Source organism: Neodothiora populina (genome assembly GCF_041146345.1).
Source record: "Neodothiora populina strain CPC 39397 chromosome Unknown canker_contig_12, whole genome shotgun sequence".
Classification (NCBI taxonomy): domain Eukaryota; kingdom Fungi; phylum Ascomycota; class Dothideomycetes; order Dothideales; family Dothioraceae; genus Neodothiora; species Neodothiora populina.
This window is the reverse complement of record NW_027191404.1, coordinates 2,159,860-2,180,105: the sequence shown is the minus strand read 5'-3', so window position 1 is coordinate 2,180,105 and position 20,246 is coordinate 2,159,860. Positions and strand designations below refer to the sequence as shown.

Genomic DNA, 20,246 nt, shown 5'->3' with positions numbered 1-20,246 from the left:
CCTGTGTGTGCATTGCGACATCACGATCCGCAGCCGAACGCATGCCCCGAGAGAGCAATTTACTCGTCACTGACAACTGTTGCATCGTTGTCGACACCACAACCACCACCACCACCACCACCACTGCAGCCTGCATCCTGGATTCAACACACCTTTCCCACTCACAATCATGACCGCCGTCGAGCGTTCCCCCCATCGCAGTCCTTTTCCCTCCGACCGCAACGCCGACCTGCCCAGTCGGACGGTCCCACTTCTGTCCACCACCAGCCCTTCGCCCATGTCAAGTCGGAGTGAGCCAATGGATACAAGTGCGGACAACACCCCCCGTGCCCCCAACTCAAACGATAGCCCAGGCGGTGCCCCACAGAGCAGCCATTCGAGCGGTATTCAAGAGAGAGAAGGTCACCAAAATGGCAATCCACAACATCCAGTTGGCGCTGCCGCCGCGGCGCAACAACCAAAAGCTATCAGTGCTGCTTTCATCCATAAATTATATAGGTGAGCCTGACATCGTGCCGTCGTCACCGTCGCCGCCGTCCTGCAGCGTTGAACGACGTCTCCCTGAATCCACGCCATGCTAACCACTCCGTAACAGCATGCTAGAAGATCAAAGCATACAACACTTGATCTCATGGTCGAGTTCCAACGAAAGTTTCGTCATGTCTCCGTCTACAGAGTTTTCTAAAGTTCTTGCGTAAGGCCAACTCACACGACCCTTACGGCTGAAACTTGATGCTGACAGCTATCCCAGGTCATACTTCAAACACACTAATATTTCCTCGTTCGTAAGACAGCTCAACATGTACGGGTTTCACAAAGGTACCCACTCACCAGCGTCTCCTTGCTATGCCATCCATCGATATTGACTTCCGGAATAGTGAGCGATGTCTTTCACACAGGCTCTCCCGATTCACCGCTGTGGGAGTTCAAACACGGGAACAATAATTTTCGAAGGGGCGATCTGAATGGTCTGAGGGATATCAAGCGTCGCGCATCTCGTCACACGCTCATACACCGCGACTCCTTTTCGAATGCGCCTAAGATGTCAATCCAACCACCTCCTCCCCCGCCACCGGGCGCACCCATGGAACCAATGCCCGACCCAGTTGAGACCCGATTGAGTATGTTGGAATTCAACCTTCAAGATCTATATGCCAGACTTGCTCGAACCGAAGAGGCTTTCTCAAACATGAGCTCTAAATGCCAAATGCTTTCCGAGGGCCTGTCAAGGTGTCATTACGTAGGTTACTATCGACCGAAAATCTTGGAATGATCAAGCTGACGTTCAATCAGTGGAGCAGTGAGCTTTCGAGTCAACTCATCGTGCTTGTGCCGGATCCAGACAACTCAGTACACAAGGACGTCTCCAATCTGCGTGCAGAAATCAACAGGCAAGCGGAAATCATGAGATTGTACGATGGTCCGACGGAATTAGGTCAACCAGGCAGGCCACCATTCGCGCAAACACATGCATACGAGGCCATGGGACCCGTTTCACCACGACAACAAGCATATGACTCTTCGCGCCGCCCGTCTCTCCAGCCGACTTCTCGTACCTCGTCTTTCCGCACGCCAATGCCACCCCATCTATTAGTGTCGCCCCGCCGTTATGGCTCCACCAGCGGACCAAGTGGTCCCAACGGTTCGTCTTCGCCCTCTTCGATGCGACCTCACCCTCCAGCGAACTATTCTCTACCACCGCCCCCAGCGCCACAGGCTGCCCCGCAACCACAGCCGCAGCCGGCAACCCAGCAACAGCACTTGACAGTGGCCGGGGGTGCCTCTCCCCCAATGAATCTGCTCCGCCGTCACACTTCAGCCGACATTCGCCTGCAGGGTTGGCAAGGCCCCGGTGCGCCACCGCCAGTCCCCGCATTACCCAACACTGGAGACTCGCCCTATGCTTCAGGCCAGAATTCGTCGCAATGGCCTTCTTCGCCATATCGCCAGCCTGCAAACGCAGAAGACCAGCAACTGCGACACGCTCTGGCCCAATACGAGATCCCAAAGGGCAATTCCCAATCTTCCCGTCAGGTTACACCGCCTCCTGAACACGGTGCCCCCTCTTACGGAAACCCTAACAGCGAAGGATGGCAGCTACCAGGACCCAAATTCCCTTTCAAAGGCGTTGAAGCATCGGCGCCACCAACGCGAAGAAGCAGTATGGCGAGTAATGTCCACTCTCTGCTCAATCCCACGGAAAGTGCGCAAAGGGATGGGGGCGAGGAAGGTCCCGAAGAGCGAAAGAGGAAGAGGCTGTTTTAAGCCGCGTGACCTCTGAAACCACATTTAAAATTCTTGTTGTCGTGTCTACGGCTTGCTTATAATTGGACACAACATTGACATTTTGCGAGACAAAATGGTACTTTTAGTAGCGGCATTTGGGCAGGACTGGGGGGCAGAGAGGCTTTTACTATATAAGATTACCGGAGGCTGAAATAGCCCCGGTCAGCGACAATTGACATGTGCCGACCAGATCCTATCGGGAACACGTCCCAGACCAGCTGAGTGGACGTGTCTATGAAGCAATCGTAGAGGTGAATTCGGCGATGATGTCGCTAGCCACGCGATATGTATCTTGAGCAGCAAAAGAATGTGTAAGATATAGCAATGTAGCTTGACTTACAGTAAGCTCAGAACAAAAGTTGTCGGCGATCGTCAGTGACACAAAAAATTGGCGGGGACCTCCGACCATTTCACGTCACAGTTTCAGGGTCTCGACTTATGGTAAGGACTAGCGTGGTCTCGTTTCTGCCTTGGGCAACAACTCTATAGATCAAAAGAAAAAGAAGTAAAAAAAAATCCCCCAATCTTCGAGCAGCTTTCTCCTTGATCAGGCAGATACAGATTTACGCTTTGTGTTTTGCGCCATACTGCAGTGCGAGAACTTCGAGCCCGTCCACGAAAGACACATATCTATCCATCATGGTGCAAAAAATCTACGTCACATACAACGATGTAGGTCTACTCGCATTCCCGTGATTCGTGACTGGATTGACAGTGACCCCGCCATGGTATACCGTGGTTTGCCCCTCCAAGCCACCTGAGCCGGATGCACATGTTGTGTTGCTCTCTCTACCTAGCACGCAAGCTTCACACCCTGTTCACTGACGATTATGCGACGGATAGGTGCACAAGCTGTGCCAGCAGACGGCTGAGCGCATCCTTGACGACTTCACACCCAACCTCATGATCGCCATTGGCGGTGGTGGCTACGTTCCTGCTCGTATCCTCCGGTACCGTCATCCTCTCGCCTCTGCCTGCTCTAAATGACACGGCCCCGCATTGAACAATTCTGACGCATAAACACAGCTCTTTCCTCAAGAAGCCTGGCAACCCCAACATCCCAATTCAAGCAATCGGTCTGTCGCTCTACGAGTCGCTCGGCACCGAAACACCTGAGGAGATTCCCGGCACCAAGGTCACTCGCACACAATGGCTCGACCTTTCTTCCCTCGAGATGGCCAACCTGATCGGCAAGAACGTCCTGATCGTGGACGAAGTCGATGACACCCGCACAACCCTCGAGTACGCAGTGCGCGAGCTCGAGAAGGACGTCCAGCAGGCTACCGAAGCCCTCGGTCGCACCGCAGAGAAAACCAACTTCTCCATCTTCGTCGTTCACAACAAGGACAAGCAAAAGAAGGGCAAGCTACCAGAGGACCTTGTCAAGGAACGATACTACGCTGCCGTCACCTGCGGCGACGAGTGGATCTGCTACCCCTGGTGAGTAGTACTGTACCAACGTATTCCTTTGAGATTGTGCTAATAGAATGGGGATACAGGGAGGCTCAAGACATCGACGAACACGACAGGCTGGCCGAAGAAGCAAAAAAGCAATAAGCGCGCCGCGAACATGTGCACGATCTTTACGCTTCTGTCGCAATTGGCAGTATCAAAAAATCTTCTTCGACCCATGAACAGTCTATCAGTGGTTTAATTTAGGATTCGGGCACGGCGCATCAAATTGGGGAAACTTTGGATCAGCGTCTTTGAACGCGAGAGTGGATATGGCTTTGCAACGAAAACAATCTGCCTGTGAGGTATGAGCAAGCAAAGAGTAGTTTTTGAAGATAGAATGAAAATAACATTGCTACTTTATGTATTGGTAGCAGATTTCCTGTCCTGTTCTATTTATCGATTTTGCGTGACTGAGCCATATCACGGGCCAGGTCCGGCTTTCGGGGCATCGATTCTCCGCCGCAGTCTACTGTAGGGTAGGTACAGTACCTGAGAGTCTACCTAGTAGTGAGTGCTGTGGGGAAGAATTATTGTTCTTACCTCGGGAATAGTTGTACGATTGCGTGCGAGACACAGCACTGTATATCCAATGACGAAAATAAATAAAACATGGTCCGCAGATGTGGCGACCATCAAACATCATCTGCTGGTCTCTGTTAGAAACACAAACCATACGACTGCGATCTGGATCCATTGAGTGATTTGATCCATTTTACAGACGAATACTTTCTGTTCGAAGTGCTGACTTAGTTCTTCAACTCCGACAATTATACCTTGATACCCCAACTTCGAACATACCTGAATTATATCAGAGAGAAACATGCGGCCTAACATTCAGATTGTCTCGATAAATAGTTAACAGGCCATTCATTTCTTGCGATATCTGCGCTCCAGACCGACTGCGCGCATTCTGTACAAGCATGAGGGTTCAAGATGCTCGCACCAAATCCTTACTCACCATCTCGACCATGGAACGAACTCCGGTGGACGAGCTTATAGCCGCACCTCTGCAAAGTGAATGGGTATGGCTGCTCAATGCCGGGAACATGGAGGCGAGGGCTCGCACCGGAATTGCACGCATCGAGAATCTGCCTGGTAGTCCAGTACATGTCGTGGAACTGCTTGGGAAAGTATGTATAATCTTCACCAGTTTCCTTGCTTTGACCAATTATTGACGTCTTGAAAGCCTTATGCCCTTATTCATTATGCGTCTCCGGCAAAGGCGGTCGCTGCAATGGAGGTTGGCGCACAAGGTGCTCTGCTTGAATTTGCAGTCCCTGCTGCCGTAGAACGTGTTCTGGAAGGACTGAAACCAAGTCATCCAGCACCATCAATCTCCACCACCGAACCCAAGATCCACACATTTCCTAACGGACTCCAAATAATCTACGACTTCCTAACGCCCGAGGAAGAAGTAGAGATGATCAGGGAGTACCACTCCACAGTGCAGGCCTGTGACGGAGGTACCTTAAAGCGCGGAGCGCTCCACTTCGGCCCTCACTTTGACTACACGACATTCGCCACCTCGACCTCAGCACATACGCCTCCTCCCACATACCTGACACAACTATTGGATCGTCTACCGGCCCAAGACATACGAGACATTCCAGACCAATTCACGATCCAATACTACCCTCCCGGCACGGGCATTCCGCCGCACGTAGACACGCACTCGGCCTTCGAAGAATCGCTATACAGTCTAAGTTTCGGCGCGGACGTGCCTATGCAGTTCCGACAATGCGGCGCCAAAGAAGCGAGACGCATGCGCTTGCCCAAGCGGTCATTGGGCGACAAAGAATCATCAACACCGCCCCCGTCACCGTCATCACAACGTGATGCGTCGCCACTGCCATTCCAGGAGAAAGCGGACGCGGACGCAGAGGAGTGGGAATTAGTGTTGCCGCCCCGCTCACTACTGATCATGAAGGGCGCGTCGCGATACGGCTATACACACGGCATCAAAGGACGGAGGTTCGACCAGGAGGGAACGAGCATAGTGCCCAGAAGGGATAGATATTCTGTGACTATGCGTCGGGTCAAGCCTGCGGACGAGGTGCGATGCGATTGTGCGTTTCCCCATGTTTGTGATTGGCGTATCAGGCTGGAGAGAGAGGGAAGTGCAGCATAGAGAAATTGTTGAAGTATGTAGGTCTATAGGAACGGAAGGGTATCTTAGTGAGGAATTAATTAGATTACCCCTTCTTAAGGAATCTCAATAAAAATAGTATGGTAGAGGTGTGAAGCCGTAGAGCAGAGACTTACATAGGATCACTGGAGTGAGTGCGATGTGCGGGACTCGAGCCATCCCACACGGGCAAGCCTAAACACCACATTGACTACTATACCTATGGTCGACAGAGTAAAGCCGGTCAAGTCCGGATGAGCGCAAGCTCGAACACGACCATAAGTGCACCGACACAACATCCAGAACGAAACACATAGTGTCCAAGTGATATGTTTTGCATCGCGACGACGGTATTGACTGTTGAGAAGACTGGATGGAACCCTTGTGACAGACCTTTGAGAGGGCTGGTAGTCAAGAGGGCACTCAATGTACAAATAGTCAAGATCATCCACCCTCCCTTAAGGAGGGTAATTCAATTGATTCTACACCAAACCATCCCTATGGACCTATATACTTCAACATTAACTAGCATACCTGAGGTATCTCTCCCTTACAACAAACTGAGTGATTGCCATGATTTATTTAGCACACAGTACACTTCTTGAAATTAGGCGATTGTTCTCGAGACGTCCATACATGCACTGTGGAAGTTCACGCTATGAGCAGCGCCAATAAGCTGTATTAAGCTCGGAGCTAGCTGTACAGGGCTAGTCTCGAGCCTGCGACTTAACGCAGCACATGCACTTGGTCTAAAGGTGTTGTCCTGCACGCCATCCTCACAACAGAGTGGCAAACCTTTTACGAGGCTAACTTGATCGGGTTAGGATAGGCAATGACATTAGATTTGCATCGAAATTGTTGCTTTGCGGTTCAATAGCCAATTGGTCCATGTCTAGGTTCGATGCACATTCGAATTATTACCCACTAGATCCCTATAGTCGAGGTGTGATCTAGGTACCAGATGGGTTTGTGATCGATAGATTCTGGTACTCCTGCTTTGAACTTTACACGGAGCCGAGAAGGTCGTTTCTCATTGGGTGCATTTCTCATGTTGTTGTGATGTTTCGATTCGGAGCTTGACAGAAAATCCAGCGCCAGGTAAAACACGAAGGAATGCGGCCGCGTCACGACAATGAGACCTCATTTCTTGACAGCCTTCTCGGGGTTCTTCTCGTACGCCTTGACCCATTTGTCCCATTCGCCAGCCGCCTTCAGCATCACCGTTTTGAAGTCGTCCTTGACTTCGGACGTCTCCCACTGCTCGTCTTCCCAGTTCCGATCCACTCCACCGGTCTGTGTGGGTGACCAACCTATGGCTTCCAGCACATCTGTTTCCGTTGGCGATGTTCGCATGACGGGGAAGACTTTAGGATCCTTGTCGTGGCATCTTGCTGCTAGGTATCTCTCCAGGACTTCGAGACGAGGAGAAGCGGAAAAGGACAAACGCAGTTTGTCTTGATCGTGCGCTCCTGTCGAAGAAGATGAGGTCAGGCGTTTTGTCACGCTACGACTTGTTTTGGCACCCTTGAAACTTGCTGCTGCCCATACAGCATCAATCTGATGGGAATGTTAGTCGTTACTCCTTTACTGTAAAGTCTTGGGATACACGAACCTCTAGTAGTCCACCAAAAGGCCAGACGAGGGTAAGACAGAGCTGTCGCACAAGCGTCAGTACTCGAAATCATGGTTCTTGTGTCGTCAAACTTACATCGATAGCGGCGCTGACTGGTAATAGCCCAGTCGCCAAAACAGCGTCTCTTTCCGCTTTGCTCTTCGTCCGCATCAGACTCTCTACAAACTCCTTTCGAAGCGCTTCTGGTGTGCTGGCAAAGTCAGAAGGATAGACAATAACTATTTCTTCGAGCTTCACGGTTTTGTGCGTTTCAGCCCCGTGGTTTCCGTTCTCAGCTGAAGTTCCTGCTGCAGTGTCATCACTCGACCCTCCAAGACGGTTAACAAATTCCAGGTTAGACGTCTTGGTGTAGCCCATGGCAACATTGATGCCGCGCGTGGCTTTGGCCTTGAGGCCTTGCCATGAAGCGGTTTTGGCGTCTGATGTCTTTGCGCTCCGTACTTCTCCTTGCCATTTCCTCTGGAGTTTGTGGACTTTGCTTTCCTTCTCGCCTTCCTTGGGAGGTTTGAGAGGAGGCGGGGGAGGGGTATAAATGAGGAACCGAGGAGGAAGAGCCTCGGTTGCGACACCCTTGAGCGTAGGTCTAGGGAATGGAATGAGATAAGCGGTGAGCTTATGAGGATCTCTCGTGTAATGGCCAGGCGAGGAAACATCTACATCCGAATGTGCTGACTGGAAACTACCAGGACGTTCAGGTGGAGGTGGGAACAAGCTGTTTGACTGCACCGACGTTTCGACACCGCTTCGGGGAGGCAAAGCTGGGGCGATTTCGTAGTCCTGTGGATTATATGGTGGGGGGTTATAGTTGTCTTGCTGTCCTGGCGCACTTTCGACGACACCCTCCGCGTAACCTGAAGTCATGGTCGCTCGTGAAAACGTGAAAGATTTTAGGATAGGGACTAGGGATGTCAGAGAAGGTCTGGTCTGTAATGCAATGCTTCGATGAGAGGATATAGATCTCAAGATCTCGACGACACGCTTCTATTATAGACTTCGTGGGGGCCATTAGTGTACAACTTGTATGCGGAGATAAGGTAGGTAAGCAAGGAAACACTGAGGAAAGATCGTTGGAGATGACGTCCATCCACATACGCGGCAACATTGTCCGTACAGGTACAGCGCAAGCATGCTGAACTGTCGAATTCCAGTTGTTGCATTAGAGTCACTGATGGGTGCGTAGACGGAGACTAGTAGACTGCCTTGTGAGGGCAGTGCAATTGTGTTGCAGTACAGATGCCGCCCCCACCGTAAAGCTCATTCCCTGCCTTGGACATGAGCTACTAGTAGCACACAACACTTGCCTTACGCAATGGCTCAGCCGCAGCACTTGCTGCGTGGGATGCGTGAAGCACTACATGGAGTCGAGAGGGTTGAGTTGAGTTGATGCCTGAAGATGCTCGTATATGTGTACCCAGGTAACTTGACATGATGTTTTAGCACCGCCGCCCCCCGGGCATAGCACAGAAATGTCATTGCCTTCATTGCCGCACACTAGTGACGCAGCAACAGCCGCCATGGGGCTGAGCCGAAGGGTCCAATTCTCCACTTCACGCGTGAATCGGGTCCTTCTATTTCGGCGCTTTCGTTCCAAACGCGTAGGGCTGATACTAATGTCAAACTTCTAGCTATTGCTCAAGTCTACCGCCGCATGTGGGCGACGGAGTTGTGGTTGCGCACCAGGTTTTGACTTCATTTTCTCGTTTCTCCCGTTTTCCATTGGCGCGCTCGTGTGTGAGTGTGTTGCATCACCACACATGAGTCTGGAAGGCCTTCTAGTCACTCATTTACAATAAACTCCCTTTTGCACTTCAGATCGCCAATCCATAGCCGCCGGCTGGCCTCTGCGCGTGTCACTGTCTTCACTTCTTTGCTGTCTTACTGGCACTGTACTGTCCTGCACTGTAGCTCGCTATATCGGCGCACGCTCGGTTCCCTTCTCTTCACAAGTCACAAGTGTCACCATTCTCAAGGAAGCTGGGTTTTGCCTTGTTGTCACCCTTAGCTTCTGACTGTAGAGCAGCCTTTCGCACCCCCATACTTGGCCGCTCGTGAAACCACCTGACTCGAAAGCTGGTTGTACTTGTATTCCTTGACGCAGATCTGCTATTACGCATGCCCACTTGCATTTTTTCCACCCAGAAACAAGGTCATTCGAGATGGCCTACGATTCAAACTCTCACTACCAGCCTCCCAGTAGGCCCTATTTCACACAACAAGGTCCGCGACCACATTACATGCAGCCGAGCTATGAACGCCCTACCCTCAACCATGCCATGTCCGAACAGACTGGCTACGCCGATCGCGGCTACGGCCAGCCCTCTTATGACCAGGAACGGATGGACTACAGCCGGCAACCAGCGTATGGGCAAGTGAATGGCTATCCCCCACAACGACCAGCAGATGACTACACTCGCCACGGTGCGAATCAACCCGGCTACGGACCAGCCGGTCGTTCTCATGGCCAGTCCTATGATCAGTCGTATGAGCAGCCATATGATCAACGGCCTACCCAGCACTATGAGACGCAATACGATCAGCGTTACGATCAACCACACAGTTCCACGCAAGCCCATTATAAGCCTCCCCAGAGCATACCGATGTCCCCACCACATCACTATCAGCAGCAGCAAGAACAACAGATGCGCGAACCGCTTCGCGAGAACGTTAGCCAAGCACCACCTGCCAGATCTGGCCCACCACCCCCTCAAAGACTCGGCCATGCGCCGAAGCCTGTTGTGAATGGACATGCTGCGACGGGCGATCCTCGAAACATGCCCGTTGAAAGGGGTCGGGATCCCCGTGGTCCTCGCGACCCTCGCGACGGACAAAACAAACATCACCAACAACCCAGAGAAAAATCGGCGCCCCCTGCTCGACGGAAGCCCCTTATTGAAGCTTTTTCTCCAGTAACGATACCACAGGACAATGCATTCCCTACCTTTCCCACCAAGAAAGAGTCTGACAAGGCAAGAATCAGGGACAGCACAGGCGAGCATAGTGTCCGCAGTCGAGACTCCGACATCGAGCCTGTGCGTCCGTCCACAGCAGGAGCTGCATCCAGTAAGCATTTCTTACACACCGACGAAGCAGCAAATCCGATGCCTCCACCTAGCACGCTTCCGCGAAGAGATCGTTTTGGCTCGGATCACGACGAACCCAATGGACATGCACAGCGCCCACCACAGTCAGATCACCAGCTTTCTTCGCGTCCAGCTATTGTGAACTATTTCGAGAAAACACTCTCTTTCACAGAAGAACGGCCTATCCTGCCTCATCTCAACACGGATTCTCTGTCCGTAGAGCAGCGTTTCGGACATGTGGAACGGCATCAAGTCAGTCCGGTGAATGGTCCTCATATGGTACACTATCCTCCGAGTCAGCCAGCTCAAGGCAGCTACAACGACGATCAGTACTTTGAGCACGGGTTGCGACCGCCCCTGCAACACATTGCTACGGATCCGGGAGTTGGACAACAGCGTCCCAGATTTGCCGCAGCTAATCATTTCAGCCCGACTATTGCACAGCGGCCTGCGACAGCGACTGAAAAGCCCATTGTGCATCATCAGCAAGCCATTCACGCCCCTATGAGTGCTCGCGCGATGGCACCGCCCGACAGGCCCTGGATTGATGACCGCCAGAACTCTTCAGGGCGAGAGTATCAACAAGCAGCCTTCTACTCCGAGGCGCCAAGCCACAGGTCTCAGACTGCAAGTATGATCAGAGCCGAACAGATCGAATCGGAAATGCCGGACTTCGACAATGTACCGGAAGAGCCCAAATCTAGGAGCGCTCATCAAAGGGGTTTGACGATTGATCAACACTTGAACGATGTCCCGGCCAATAACCAACCACCCCCACCTCTGCCATCACATGACTATAGCGCGCACGCGCAACCATCGGTTCCTGTGTACAAGAAGCCTGTATATAAGTCTTCTCCGCAACCTGATGAAGCAGAGATAATGGGTCCGGAAAGCACTGGATTTGTATTCGGCATACCTGGAGAGGAACAGCAGTCCGCACCTTCAAGATCTTATGACTACACTGGCCCGCCGCCTGTGGGTGCTCAGCCTCCGTCACGTTTGCCATATGACGATACACAAAGGCAGCACGGCTTTCAACCTGGTCGCGGCCCGCCTATCGCGCATTCTGTAGCAGTCCCATCGCCCCCTCAGGACCAATGGCGACACCAGCCTCCCAATGATCAGGCCGGGCCACGAGATCCACGACAGCCGAGACCAACGCCGCCCCCAGGGCCTCAATATGCAAGAGAAGCCTTACCTGTCGGTCGAGGCCCACCTCCACAAGCTATGGCCAATCCTCGAATGCCCCCGGACCCGCGTTATCCTCCAGGGCCGTACCAGGGACAGCCCCGTGGTTTACCACCGAACGGCGCAGGGTACGGTGTTGCTTCGCCGCCACCGCCCTCAACCATGTCTCCTCCGCCTCTCAGAGGGCCAATGTCTGCGCAAGCACCCCGACCTCCGCAACACGGTATGCCTCGAGCAAGCCCGGCTTCCCAATCTGGCTATTCAGCCCACCCGGGTCCAACGGGACCAAACAGAAGACCTTTACCCGGTGCAAATGGTGCAAGGGATCCTAGAGAGGCAAGAGAAAGACCATCTCAGCAAGTACCAGTGCCAGTCAAGCCTGCCGCTGTACCCTATGCAGCACAACAGCCTCCACGCCACGACATGAAACCACCACCGGCCCGTGGGGCTCAACAACCGGCTAAGCCCAGTCACCCTGACGCTCTTCCGCATCACCCTGTACCCGTCAGACCTGGACTGACAGATCCTGTGCCTACGCAAGCCGCTCGTCCTGCACCAGTGCGTCAGTACGACCAGACGTCTAACACATCAACAACGTCATTAGCAAAGTCTGCTCCGCCTGATACGACGGCCACAGACGAACGGCCTCTGCCTGTCACCCCTGCAGAACTGGCACATCTGCGTACGAAGGTCGATGCAAACCCTGCTGATCACAAAGCTGCCTTGTACTTGGCCAAGAGGCTTGTTGAGGCATCAGTAGTGCTTGCTTCAGAGAACGGACGCCTGGACGCCAAGGCTACAAGCAAGAACCGGGAGCGCTACATATTGGATGCGCATAAGAGGATCAAACGTCTGGTCCAAGCTGGCTACAGTGAGGCAATGTTCTACTTAGCCGATTGCTATGGTCAAGGCATGCTCGGTCTCGAAATCGATACCAAGGAAGCCTTTTCTCTATACTTGGCTGCTGCAAAGCTCGGACATGCGGGAGCGGCGTATCGAACAGCCGTGTGTTGTGAGATGGGCCCAGAGGAGGGAGGAGGCACACGAAAAGATCCAGTCAAGGCTGTACAGTGGTACCGCCGTGCTGCTCAATTGCAGGACGATGCAGCAATGTACAAGCTAGGTGTCATTCTCTTGAAGGGTCTCTTAGGCCAGCCAAGGAACGTAGCTGAAGCAGTGGTCTGGCTAAAGAAAGCGGTGGAACAAACAAGGACAGATAATCCTCGTGCGCTGCATGAGCTTGCTCTTCTCCACGAGTCGACCAATGTTGATCCTGCGGTTCGAGACAAGATTGTGGCTGATGACAAGTACGCTCGGGATTTGTTCATAAGAGCTGCGAAGATGGGCTACAAGGCTTCACAGTACCGACTTGGTCAGGCATATGAGTATGGATCACTAGGCCTCCCGACTGACCCAAGAAATTCCATCGCTTGGTACTCCAAGGCTGCGGCGCAAGGAGATCATGGAGCAGAGCTGTCGTTGTCCGGCTGGTGAGTATATCATGCGCGCCTTGGTGTCTATCATTTGCTGACATATGGACCAATCAGGTACCTTACTGGGGTTGAAGGTATATTGGAGCACTCCGACACGGAAGCTTATCTGTGGGCAAGGAAGGCAGCCTCAGGCGAGCCCCCGCAGGCCAAGGCCATGTTCGCGATGGGTGAGTCATGACAAGGCCATCTACTTTCTGGATAAGACTAATGGCGTCAGGTTACTACACGGAGAATGGCATCGGCTGCCCTGCAAATCTTGAAGATGCCAAACGATGGTACGCCAGAGCGGCATCATTCCACTTTCCCAAGGCTATAGAGAGACTGGAAGAGCTCAAGAAAGGGGGAAGCAAGAGTCGTCCTAGACCTCCCGATGGACGTCTGCGGCAAAACCAGAAGAGAGACGAGGCCGAGTGCACAATCATGTGACGAGAACGGCGCTGGAGCCAGGGTGGTGTTGTATAGCAGCTGGACTGCTTGACGCCGTACATACCTTGATTGTATTTTCGAATGATACCCAGATATATTTATATAGTCGCAGTCTCCCGTCAGTGAGCCAACCAGAATCAAAATAATGATAACGCGTAAGCTAGCCCTTCACCTGCGAGACATGACACCCTCTCGTTCGAGTCTGCCTTGCTCGCCAAAGCGCCGACGTGTATATTGGTCGCCAATGGTGCGCAAGTAGTGTACATACCTGCCACCTCGGCGATTGCGCCGGTCCGTCGGGTCCGAGCAAGCGTCCCAGGAACGGGTTTAGTCTGGAGACGGATCCGAGGTACAATTGGATTGTAGGACAAAGTGGTAAAGTAAAAGGCTTCACGGTGAAGTCTTGCGTCATGCCTGGATTCCACCAAATGCGGGAGGCTTTAGGTTTAGACTCTTGACAGCGGGTAGAAGCAGCTTTGCAGATATTCGTAAATTGCCCTGTGGTGGTCATGATGGATGTTGGTAATCGTCGTCTGCCCAAACCTACCTTGTTTTCTATTTGATCGGAAATTCGCTGTCCTTTCTCGTTCTTCAAGCAAGCTATAGCGTGTTGACTGTCTGAAAACCCTGCCCGAGTCCTGTCTCACCTCGCTCACGTCACGATCACCACAGTCACCCTCATCGTGCCTTGCATTCGAGCCTCCCTGTCTTGATGGCAGGACCCCCCGATAAGCCAGTGCTGGCTCAAAGGCAGTCTTCTACACCACATTACCAGACATTTCCCACCGCGCCTCCGACATCTCGCGGCAAGCCACCTTCCTCGCCTCGTCCCTCGAACAACGCGCAGGATGACGACAATCAAGACTCGCACTCTGGCGATGGCAGGAATCACGAGACACCACTCCCCACGCGCCAGTTGGCCATTCTCGCAGTCATCGCTCTCGCCGAACAGACTGCGCTGAACTCAATTTCGCCCTACCTACCAGACATGGCATCTACTTTTCCGGAAGTGAAAGACGGACAAGTTGGATTGTACGTTGGCCTGATCGCGTCGAGTTTCGCCCTGGCCCAGTTCGCAACCAACTTCTTCTGGGGTTGGCTGAGTGATCGGATAGGACGAAAACCTGTGGTCTTGGTGGGCACCTTCCTCACTGCCTGCTGCTTTTTTGCTTTTGGCTTCTGCCGAACACTGTGGCAGGCTATCCTTGTGCAGGCGTTGATGGGTTTCGTGAACGGCAACCAGGGCGTGATCAGCACCTGTCTGGGCGAGATCACCGACAGAAGTAATCAGAGTCGCGCCTTCACCTACTTGCCTGTTGTGTATGGTATTGGTGGCATCACAGGCCCTGTGCTTGGTGGTTTGCTCGTTTTCAAAGAGAAGCCTTGGAGCGGCGGACAACCTAACCCATATCCATATCTAGTGCCCAATTTCGTCAGTTGCGCCGTGCTCATACTCGACATGGTGTTGACCATGATCTTCCTGGAAGAATCACTCGAGGAGGCCAAGGATCTACCCCCACTCGGTGCGCGCGTGAGCAACCTGTTCACTTGGATCTGGCAATTCACCAGCTCTACGCGCCCATCATATCTCAAGAGACACTTCAACAGACGTCACAAAGCCCATCGTCGTCGGACGGGGTCGAGTCACGTTGAGACCAGCGATGACGGCTCGAACGACGGCACGGAGACAGAAAGCACTTCTCTCCTCCCTGGCGTGGAGAACATGGTTCACTTGTCAACTTCGGACGTCTTCAACCGCGATACTATTCTACTTCTAGCGACCTTCCTTATTTTCCAGCTTGCGAATATCTCCTACAACTCATTATACCCCATCTTCGCCCAGGCACCCGCGCCTACCGGTAGAGATTTGTCGCCCGAGGAGATCGGTCTGTCCCTGGCCTTCGCCGGAGTTGTAACAATAGTATTTCAGGTCGGAGTGTTTGGCAAGCTACGTGAGAAGGTGGGCAACAAAACCGCGTATCGCGTTGGGCTCGCCGGATTTGTGGTTGCGTTTGTGCTCATGCCTTGGGTTGGCTACAAGGATGGACGCAACGGAAGTGGAGAGGGTACAAACAGCGGCAAGGGTTGGTTATGGGCGGAACTGGGTCTCGTGTTGATCATCAAGACCGTGGCAGCTGTGGGTGGACTGACAAGTGCTCTTTTGCTGGTAAGATGCATTGCCCTCGCTAGTAGGCATGATGATTAACATTTGCTGACATTGTATCGACAGATCACGAACTCGGCACCGAATCACTCAGTTCTCGGCACACTCAACGGACTTGCCCAGACCCTTTCTGCGGCAGGACGCGCTGCCGGGCCTTTTCTGTCCGGCTCGTTATTCACTGCAGCGACACATGTGCGACCAAAGGGAGAAGCACTGGCTTTTGGCCTCTTCGGTGGAATCAGCTTCCTTGGACTCTTGCTCAGCTTCGGCATCAGAGGCGACAACCTCGAGGCCGAAGGTTGGGGTGAGAGTGAAGAGGAGATGACGGAATCTGAAGACGAGGAAGTATGAATAATTTGACATAGACGATCACAGTCGCATGGGGGGAAACGACAAGGGAAAAACCATTGGGGATGCGAAAGAATCGATTTTCTTTTCAGCGACGGCGTTATCATGGTGTATAATGTAGAGAAGAGTGACGGTCTTGGAGACAACCTCTATTACCGGGCAGTCACATGTTGGCTTGCAATGCAAATATACGGACGTGGCTAGACTGAAGTAGCTCTTCCAACAAATGGACAGACCATCCATCTTTCATCCTGATATCACCTATTGAGGCCGCCTCTGTTGTGTATGGGTGTACTCCGTATGTGATGGTAGTGACAGAATGGCTTCTCTTACGCAAGCCAAGCAATTAATATACAGCAAGTTACCTTACCTATCCATGTTTGCGAAAAGCTTTTGGTAGACCATCATAGTGTCCCGATAACAAGCCGATTAGGTATCGGCAGGTTGCATTAAAGGCGAAGAATTAGCAGCAGCAAGCGGGGCCACTTTGATAAGAGCAAAAGAAAAAAGTGAGTTTACCTTGTACAAGTAGGTACTTGTGAAGAGATGCAACATGGTATCTGCATCATGGTACTGTGTCCATGATGAGGATTTCCAACAAGTAATGAGACACAGTATGCGATAAATTTTGTCGGCGATCCACACGTGGTCGGGCTCGGTGTATGTGTTGCAGGATGGAGACCATCTTATTAGATTGGGAGATAATCTGCTGCCTGCTAGCCTACAGTTGCCATATAAACCACGTAAACCAAGGGATGCAGACGCGGGGCAGAGAGAGAAGAAAGCAAGCTGAAGCGATAAAAGCTTGCTACAGCGACGTCGGCGGGTCGTACAAGCAGCACAGAACCTACCCCAGTTGTTCGTCAACCACCACCACCACTACGGTCTTCTCTGGTTTGTTACTTCCTTTTTCCCTTTACCATTCGTTTTTCCTATAGACTTGTCGTGATCTCATCTTCGGCTCGTCAATCTGAATCTCTGCCCTTTCCCCGAATTTCCATCTCTGCATCTACCTCAAAAGCCAAAGTCCGGAAAAAGACCTCTCTATAGCGTTTTATCTGCAAAGCCAAGAAAAGAGCTGCTGCATGATCTGCTCTCGAGTTATAATAAATTCCCCTCGATTTCTTCCCTCCCTTCCGAGTCACGTACGACGACGAGAGTGTATAGATTTTTATTTGCGCAATGATCTCCCGCCCTGCGACGCGTGCTCTTGCACGATCATGCCGAGTGCGTACCTCTGCTCTCTGCACTGGCGGTGCGGCCGCCATTCGTCCTGCCGCGCTCAGCCATGGCTATGCCACCGCGGTTAAAGGTGCCCGGCACGATGAGTCTTCTGCACGTTCTGCAGTTATCAATGTCCTTCAGAACCTGGGATCCAAGCGTGAGTGTCATGTCACAATCCGATAGAACTTGTCATTGTACTCTGGTGGTGGTGGGTGACTGACGCAATCTTGTGAATCACCAGGTGAGGTGCAGCAATACCTCTCGCAGTTCCAGTCTGTCTCTTCACAAAAGTTTGCCGTCATCAAGGTCGGCGGTGCCATCCTGACGGATTACATCGATGTCCTCTGCAGCTCCCTGCGCAATCTCAACCAAATGGGTCTCTACCCTGTCATTATCCATGGCGCTGGACCGCAAATGAATAAGCTGTTGGGCGAGGCCGGCATTGAGCCCCAGTACAACGAGGGAATCAGAATCACCGACGGCAAGACTCTCGGCATTGCGCGCAAGCTGTTCCTCGAGGAGAACCTCAAGCTCGTCGAGGCACTCGAGTCATGGGGAGTCAGAGCGAGACCCATCACCTCGGGTGTGCTCATGGCCGACTACAAGGACAAGGACGTCTACAAGTTTGTCGGAGAGGTCAACAAGGTCGACACCTCATCCATCAATGCTGCCATTGCTGACAACTACATCCCCGTCTTGACCTGCATGGCTGAGAGCTCCGAGGGTCAGCTTCTGAATGTCAACGCTGACAAGGCCGCTGCTGAGTTGGCCAAGGCTCTTGTTCCTCTCAAGATTGTCTATCTCTCCGAGAAGGGTGGTCTTCACAACAAGGACACCGGCAGGCTCATCGAGGCCATCAACCTGGACGAGGAGTACGATCGCTACATGAACATGCCATGGGTCATCCACGGCACCCGCTCCAAGATTAGAGATATCAAGGACCTCCTCGACAACCTTCCCCGCTCTTCCAGTGTTGCCATCATCCACCCCGAGAGTCTGGAGCGTGAGCTCTTCACTCACAGCGGTGCTGGCACCCTGATCAGACGTGGCACCAAGCTGCAGCAGGCATCCAAGTTGAGCGAGTTCCCGGACATGCAGAAGCTCAAGGAGGTCCTCTTGAGAGATCGTGAGGGTCTCGACTCTGCCAACGTCGTCGAGCGCTACCTGGACTCTCTCAAGGACCGCACTTTCGACGCCTACTATGATGACGGTATGGAGGCCCTTGCCGTTGTCCTGCCTCCCGACTCTTCCGCCCCCAATGCCATTGCCCATCTTGCCACCCTGACCATGACGCGCTCCGCATGGCTCTCTAACATTGCCGACAACGTCTTCCAAAACCTTACGAGAGACTACCCCAAGCTTGCCTGGACCGTCAAGCAGGATGACGAGAATCTGACCTGGTTTTCCGAGAAGGCTGACGGCAGCATCGCTCGCCAAGGAGAGGTTTTGTTTTGGTACGGAATCGACAAGCCCGAGGAGGTTCGCGAGTTGATGGCCGAATTCATCCAACACGGAAGACAGATGTTCGGCGATATCAATCTCGAGAGTCAGCTACATCGCGCAGCTTCGGCGGCCATGCGGATAAGAGATGGTGCTCAGAAGTTGCAACAGGCCAGAGAGCAGATTGGTCAGCAGGCTCGTGCCTATTCCACCTTCTCCTCCGCCAGATCCAACGCTCGTCGCGCCTTCAGGTATGCCAGCTCCCCGGTTTTTGACGACCATGCATATACACTGAATAATATAGCTAACGATTTGTAGCAGCGTCGGCATGTCTGGCAAGCGCGGATACTCGACTACCACAAACCCCAACCCTCCCCTCGGTATCAAGAACCAGGAGAAGGACTACCCCTCCAAGGTCGCACTGATTGGCGCAAGAGGCTACACCGGTCAGGCTCTGGTAGACCTCCTCAACCGTCACCCCAACATGGATCTCCGCCACGTTTCATCCCGTGAGCTCAAGGGCAAGAAGCTCGCAGGCTACACCAAGCGTGAAATCATCTACGAGAACCTCTCCCCTGACGATGTCCGTCGCATGGCTGACAAGGGCGAGGTTGACTGCTGGGTTATGGCACTCCCCAACGGAGTGTGCAAGCCATACGTTGATGCCATCGAAGAGTCCTCTCACAAGAATTCTGTCATCGTGGACCTCTCCGCCGATTACCGCTTCGATTCATCCTGGACATATGGACTGCCTGAGCTAGTGAAGAGAAGCACGATTGCCGGCGCAACACGTATCTCCAACCCTGGCTGCTACGCTACGGCCGCACAGCTTGCTATCGCTCCCTTGTTGGAACACCTTGCCCCCGCTCCTGCAAACCCTACCATCTTCGGTGTGTCTGGATACTCTGGTGCCGGAACCAAGCCCAGCCCCAAGAACGATGTGGACAACCTGACCAACAACTTGATCCCTTACAGTCTGACTGATCACATCCACGAGCGCGAGATCAGCGCGAGATTGGGCCGGGAGGTCGGCTTTATTCCCCACGTCGCGGTCTGGTTCGCAGGTATCCACCACACCATCTCCATGCCTCTCGCAAACGTCATGGCCTCTCGCGACATCCGACAGATCTACCAGGACCGCTACAACGGCGAGCAGCTGGTCAAGATCACTGGCGAGAGCCCGTCGGTCAAGCAGATTGCCGGCAAGCACGGAGTCGAGATCGGTGGATTTGCCGTGCACAGCAGCGGCAAGCGCGTCGTTGTCAATGCAACCATCGACAACTTGCTCAAGGGTGCCGCTACTCAATGCTTGCAGAACATGAACCTCGCTCTTGGGTACGCAGAGTACGAAGGTATTCCTCTCGAGTAGGTTAAGACGGACGGC

The 20,246-nt window shown here is 52.9% G+C and overlaps 7 protein-coding genes across 8 annotated transcripts; 6 read left to right on the top strand and 1 right to left on the bottom strand.

The window, feature by feature from the left end:
* Window positions 1–169: 169 nt before the first annotated feature.
* Window positions 170–2,265, top strand: AAFC00_001408 (uncharacterized protein; the record flags this gene model as incomplete). Of its 2 annotated transcripts, none has more annotated exons than XM_069347920.1 (5): window positions 170–498; window positions 596–694; window positions 752–819; window positions 900–1,240; window positions 1,294–2,265. In XM_069347920.1, the coding sequence occupies 5 exons, from the start codon at window positions 170–172 to the stop codon at window positions 2,263–2,265; spliced, it is 1,809 nt and encodes a 602-aa protein (XP_069204065.1). The 2 variants fall into 2 exon arrangements, with proteins under 2 accessions (XP_069204065.1, XP_069204066.1); XM_069340598.1 differs by having other exon boundaries at window positions 879–1,240.
* A 660-nt stretch (window positions 2,266–2,925) lies between these two features.
* AAFC00_001407 (uncharacterized protein) lies at window positions 2,926–3,843 on the top strand (the record flags this gene model as incomplete). Its single annotated transcript, XM_069340597.1, has 4 exons — window positions 2,926–2,958; window positions 3,130–3,236; window positions 3,313–3,726; window positions 3,786–3,843. The coding sequence occupies 4 exons, from the start codon at window positions 2,926–2,928 to the stop codon at window positions 3,841–3,843; spliced, it is 612 nt and encodes a 203-aa protein (XP_069204064.1).
* An 818-nt stretch (window positions 3,844–4,661) lies between these two features.
* AAFC00_001406 (uncharacterized protein) lies at window positions 4,662–5,869 on the top strand (the record flags this gene model as incomplete). Its single annotated transcript, XM_069340596.1, has 2 exons — window positions 4,662–4,871; window positions 4,928–5,869. 2 exons carry the CDS (start codon window positions 4,662–4,664, stop codon window positions 5,867–5,869), a joined length of 1,152 nt encoding a protein of 383 aa, XP_069204063.1.
* Window positions 5,870–7,006: 1,137 nt separating this feature from the next.
* On the bottom strand, window positions 7,007–8,360 carry AAFC00_001405 (uncharacterized protein; the record flags this gene model as incomplete). Its single annotated transcript, XM_069340595.1, has 3 exons — window positions 7,007–7,423; window positions 7,479–7,520; window positions 7,575–8,360. 3 exons carry the CDS (start codon window positions 8,358–8,360, stop codon window positions 7,007–7,009), a joined length of 1,245 nt encoding a protein of 414 aa, XP_069204062.1.
* Window positions 8,361–9,655: 1,295 nt separating this feature from the next.
* On the top strand, window positions 9,656–13,686 carry AAFC00_001404 (uncharacterized protein; the record flags this gene model as incomplete). Its single annotated transcript, XM_069340593.1, has 3 exons — window positions 9,656–13,257; window positions 13,315–13,427; window positions 13,478–13,686. The coding sequence occupies 3 exons, from the start codon at window positions 9,656–9,658 to the stop codon at window positions 13,684–13,686; spliced, it is 3,924 nt and encodes a 1,307-aa protein (XP_069204061.1).
* A 712-nt stretch (window positions 13,687–14,398) lies between these two features.
* Window positions 14,399–16,201, top strand: AAFC00_001403 (uncharacterized protein; the record flags this gene model as incomplete). Its single annotated transcript, XM_069340592.1, has 2 exons — window positions 14,399–15,853; window positions 15,917–16,201. 2 exons carry the CDS (start codon window positions 14,399–14,401, stop codon window positions 16,199–16,201), a joined length of 1,740 nt encoding a protein of 579 aa, XP_069204060.1.
* Window positions 16,202–17,380: 1,179 nt separating this feature from the next.
* AAFC00_001402 (uncharacterized protein) lies at window positions 17,381–20,231 on the top strand (the record flags this gene model as incomplete). Its single annotated transcript, XM_069340591.1, has 3 exons — window positions 17,381–17,579; window positions 17,664–19,113; window positions 19,181–20,231. 3 exons carry the CDS (start codon window positions 17,381–17,383, stop codon window positions 20,229–20,231), a joined length of 2,700 nt encoding a protein of 899 aa, XP_069204059.1.
* Between the last annotated feature and the right edge of the window lie 15 nt (window positions 20,232–20,246).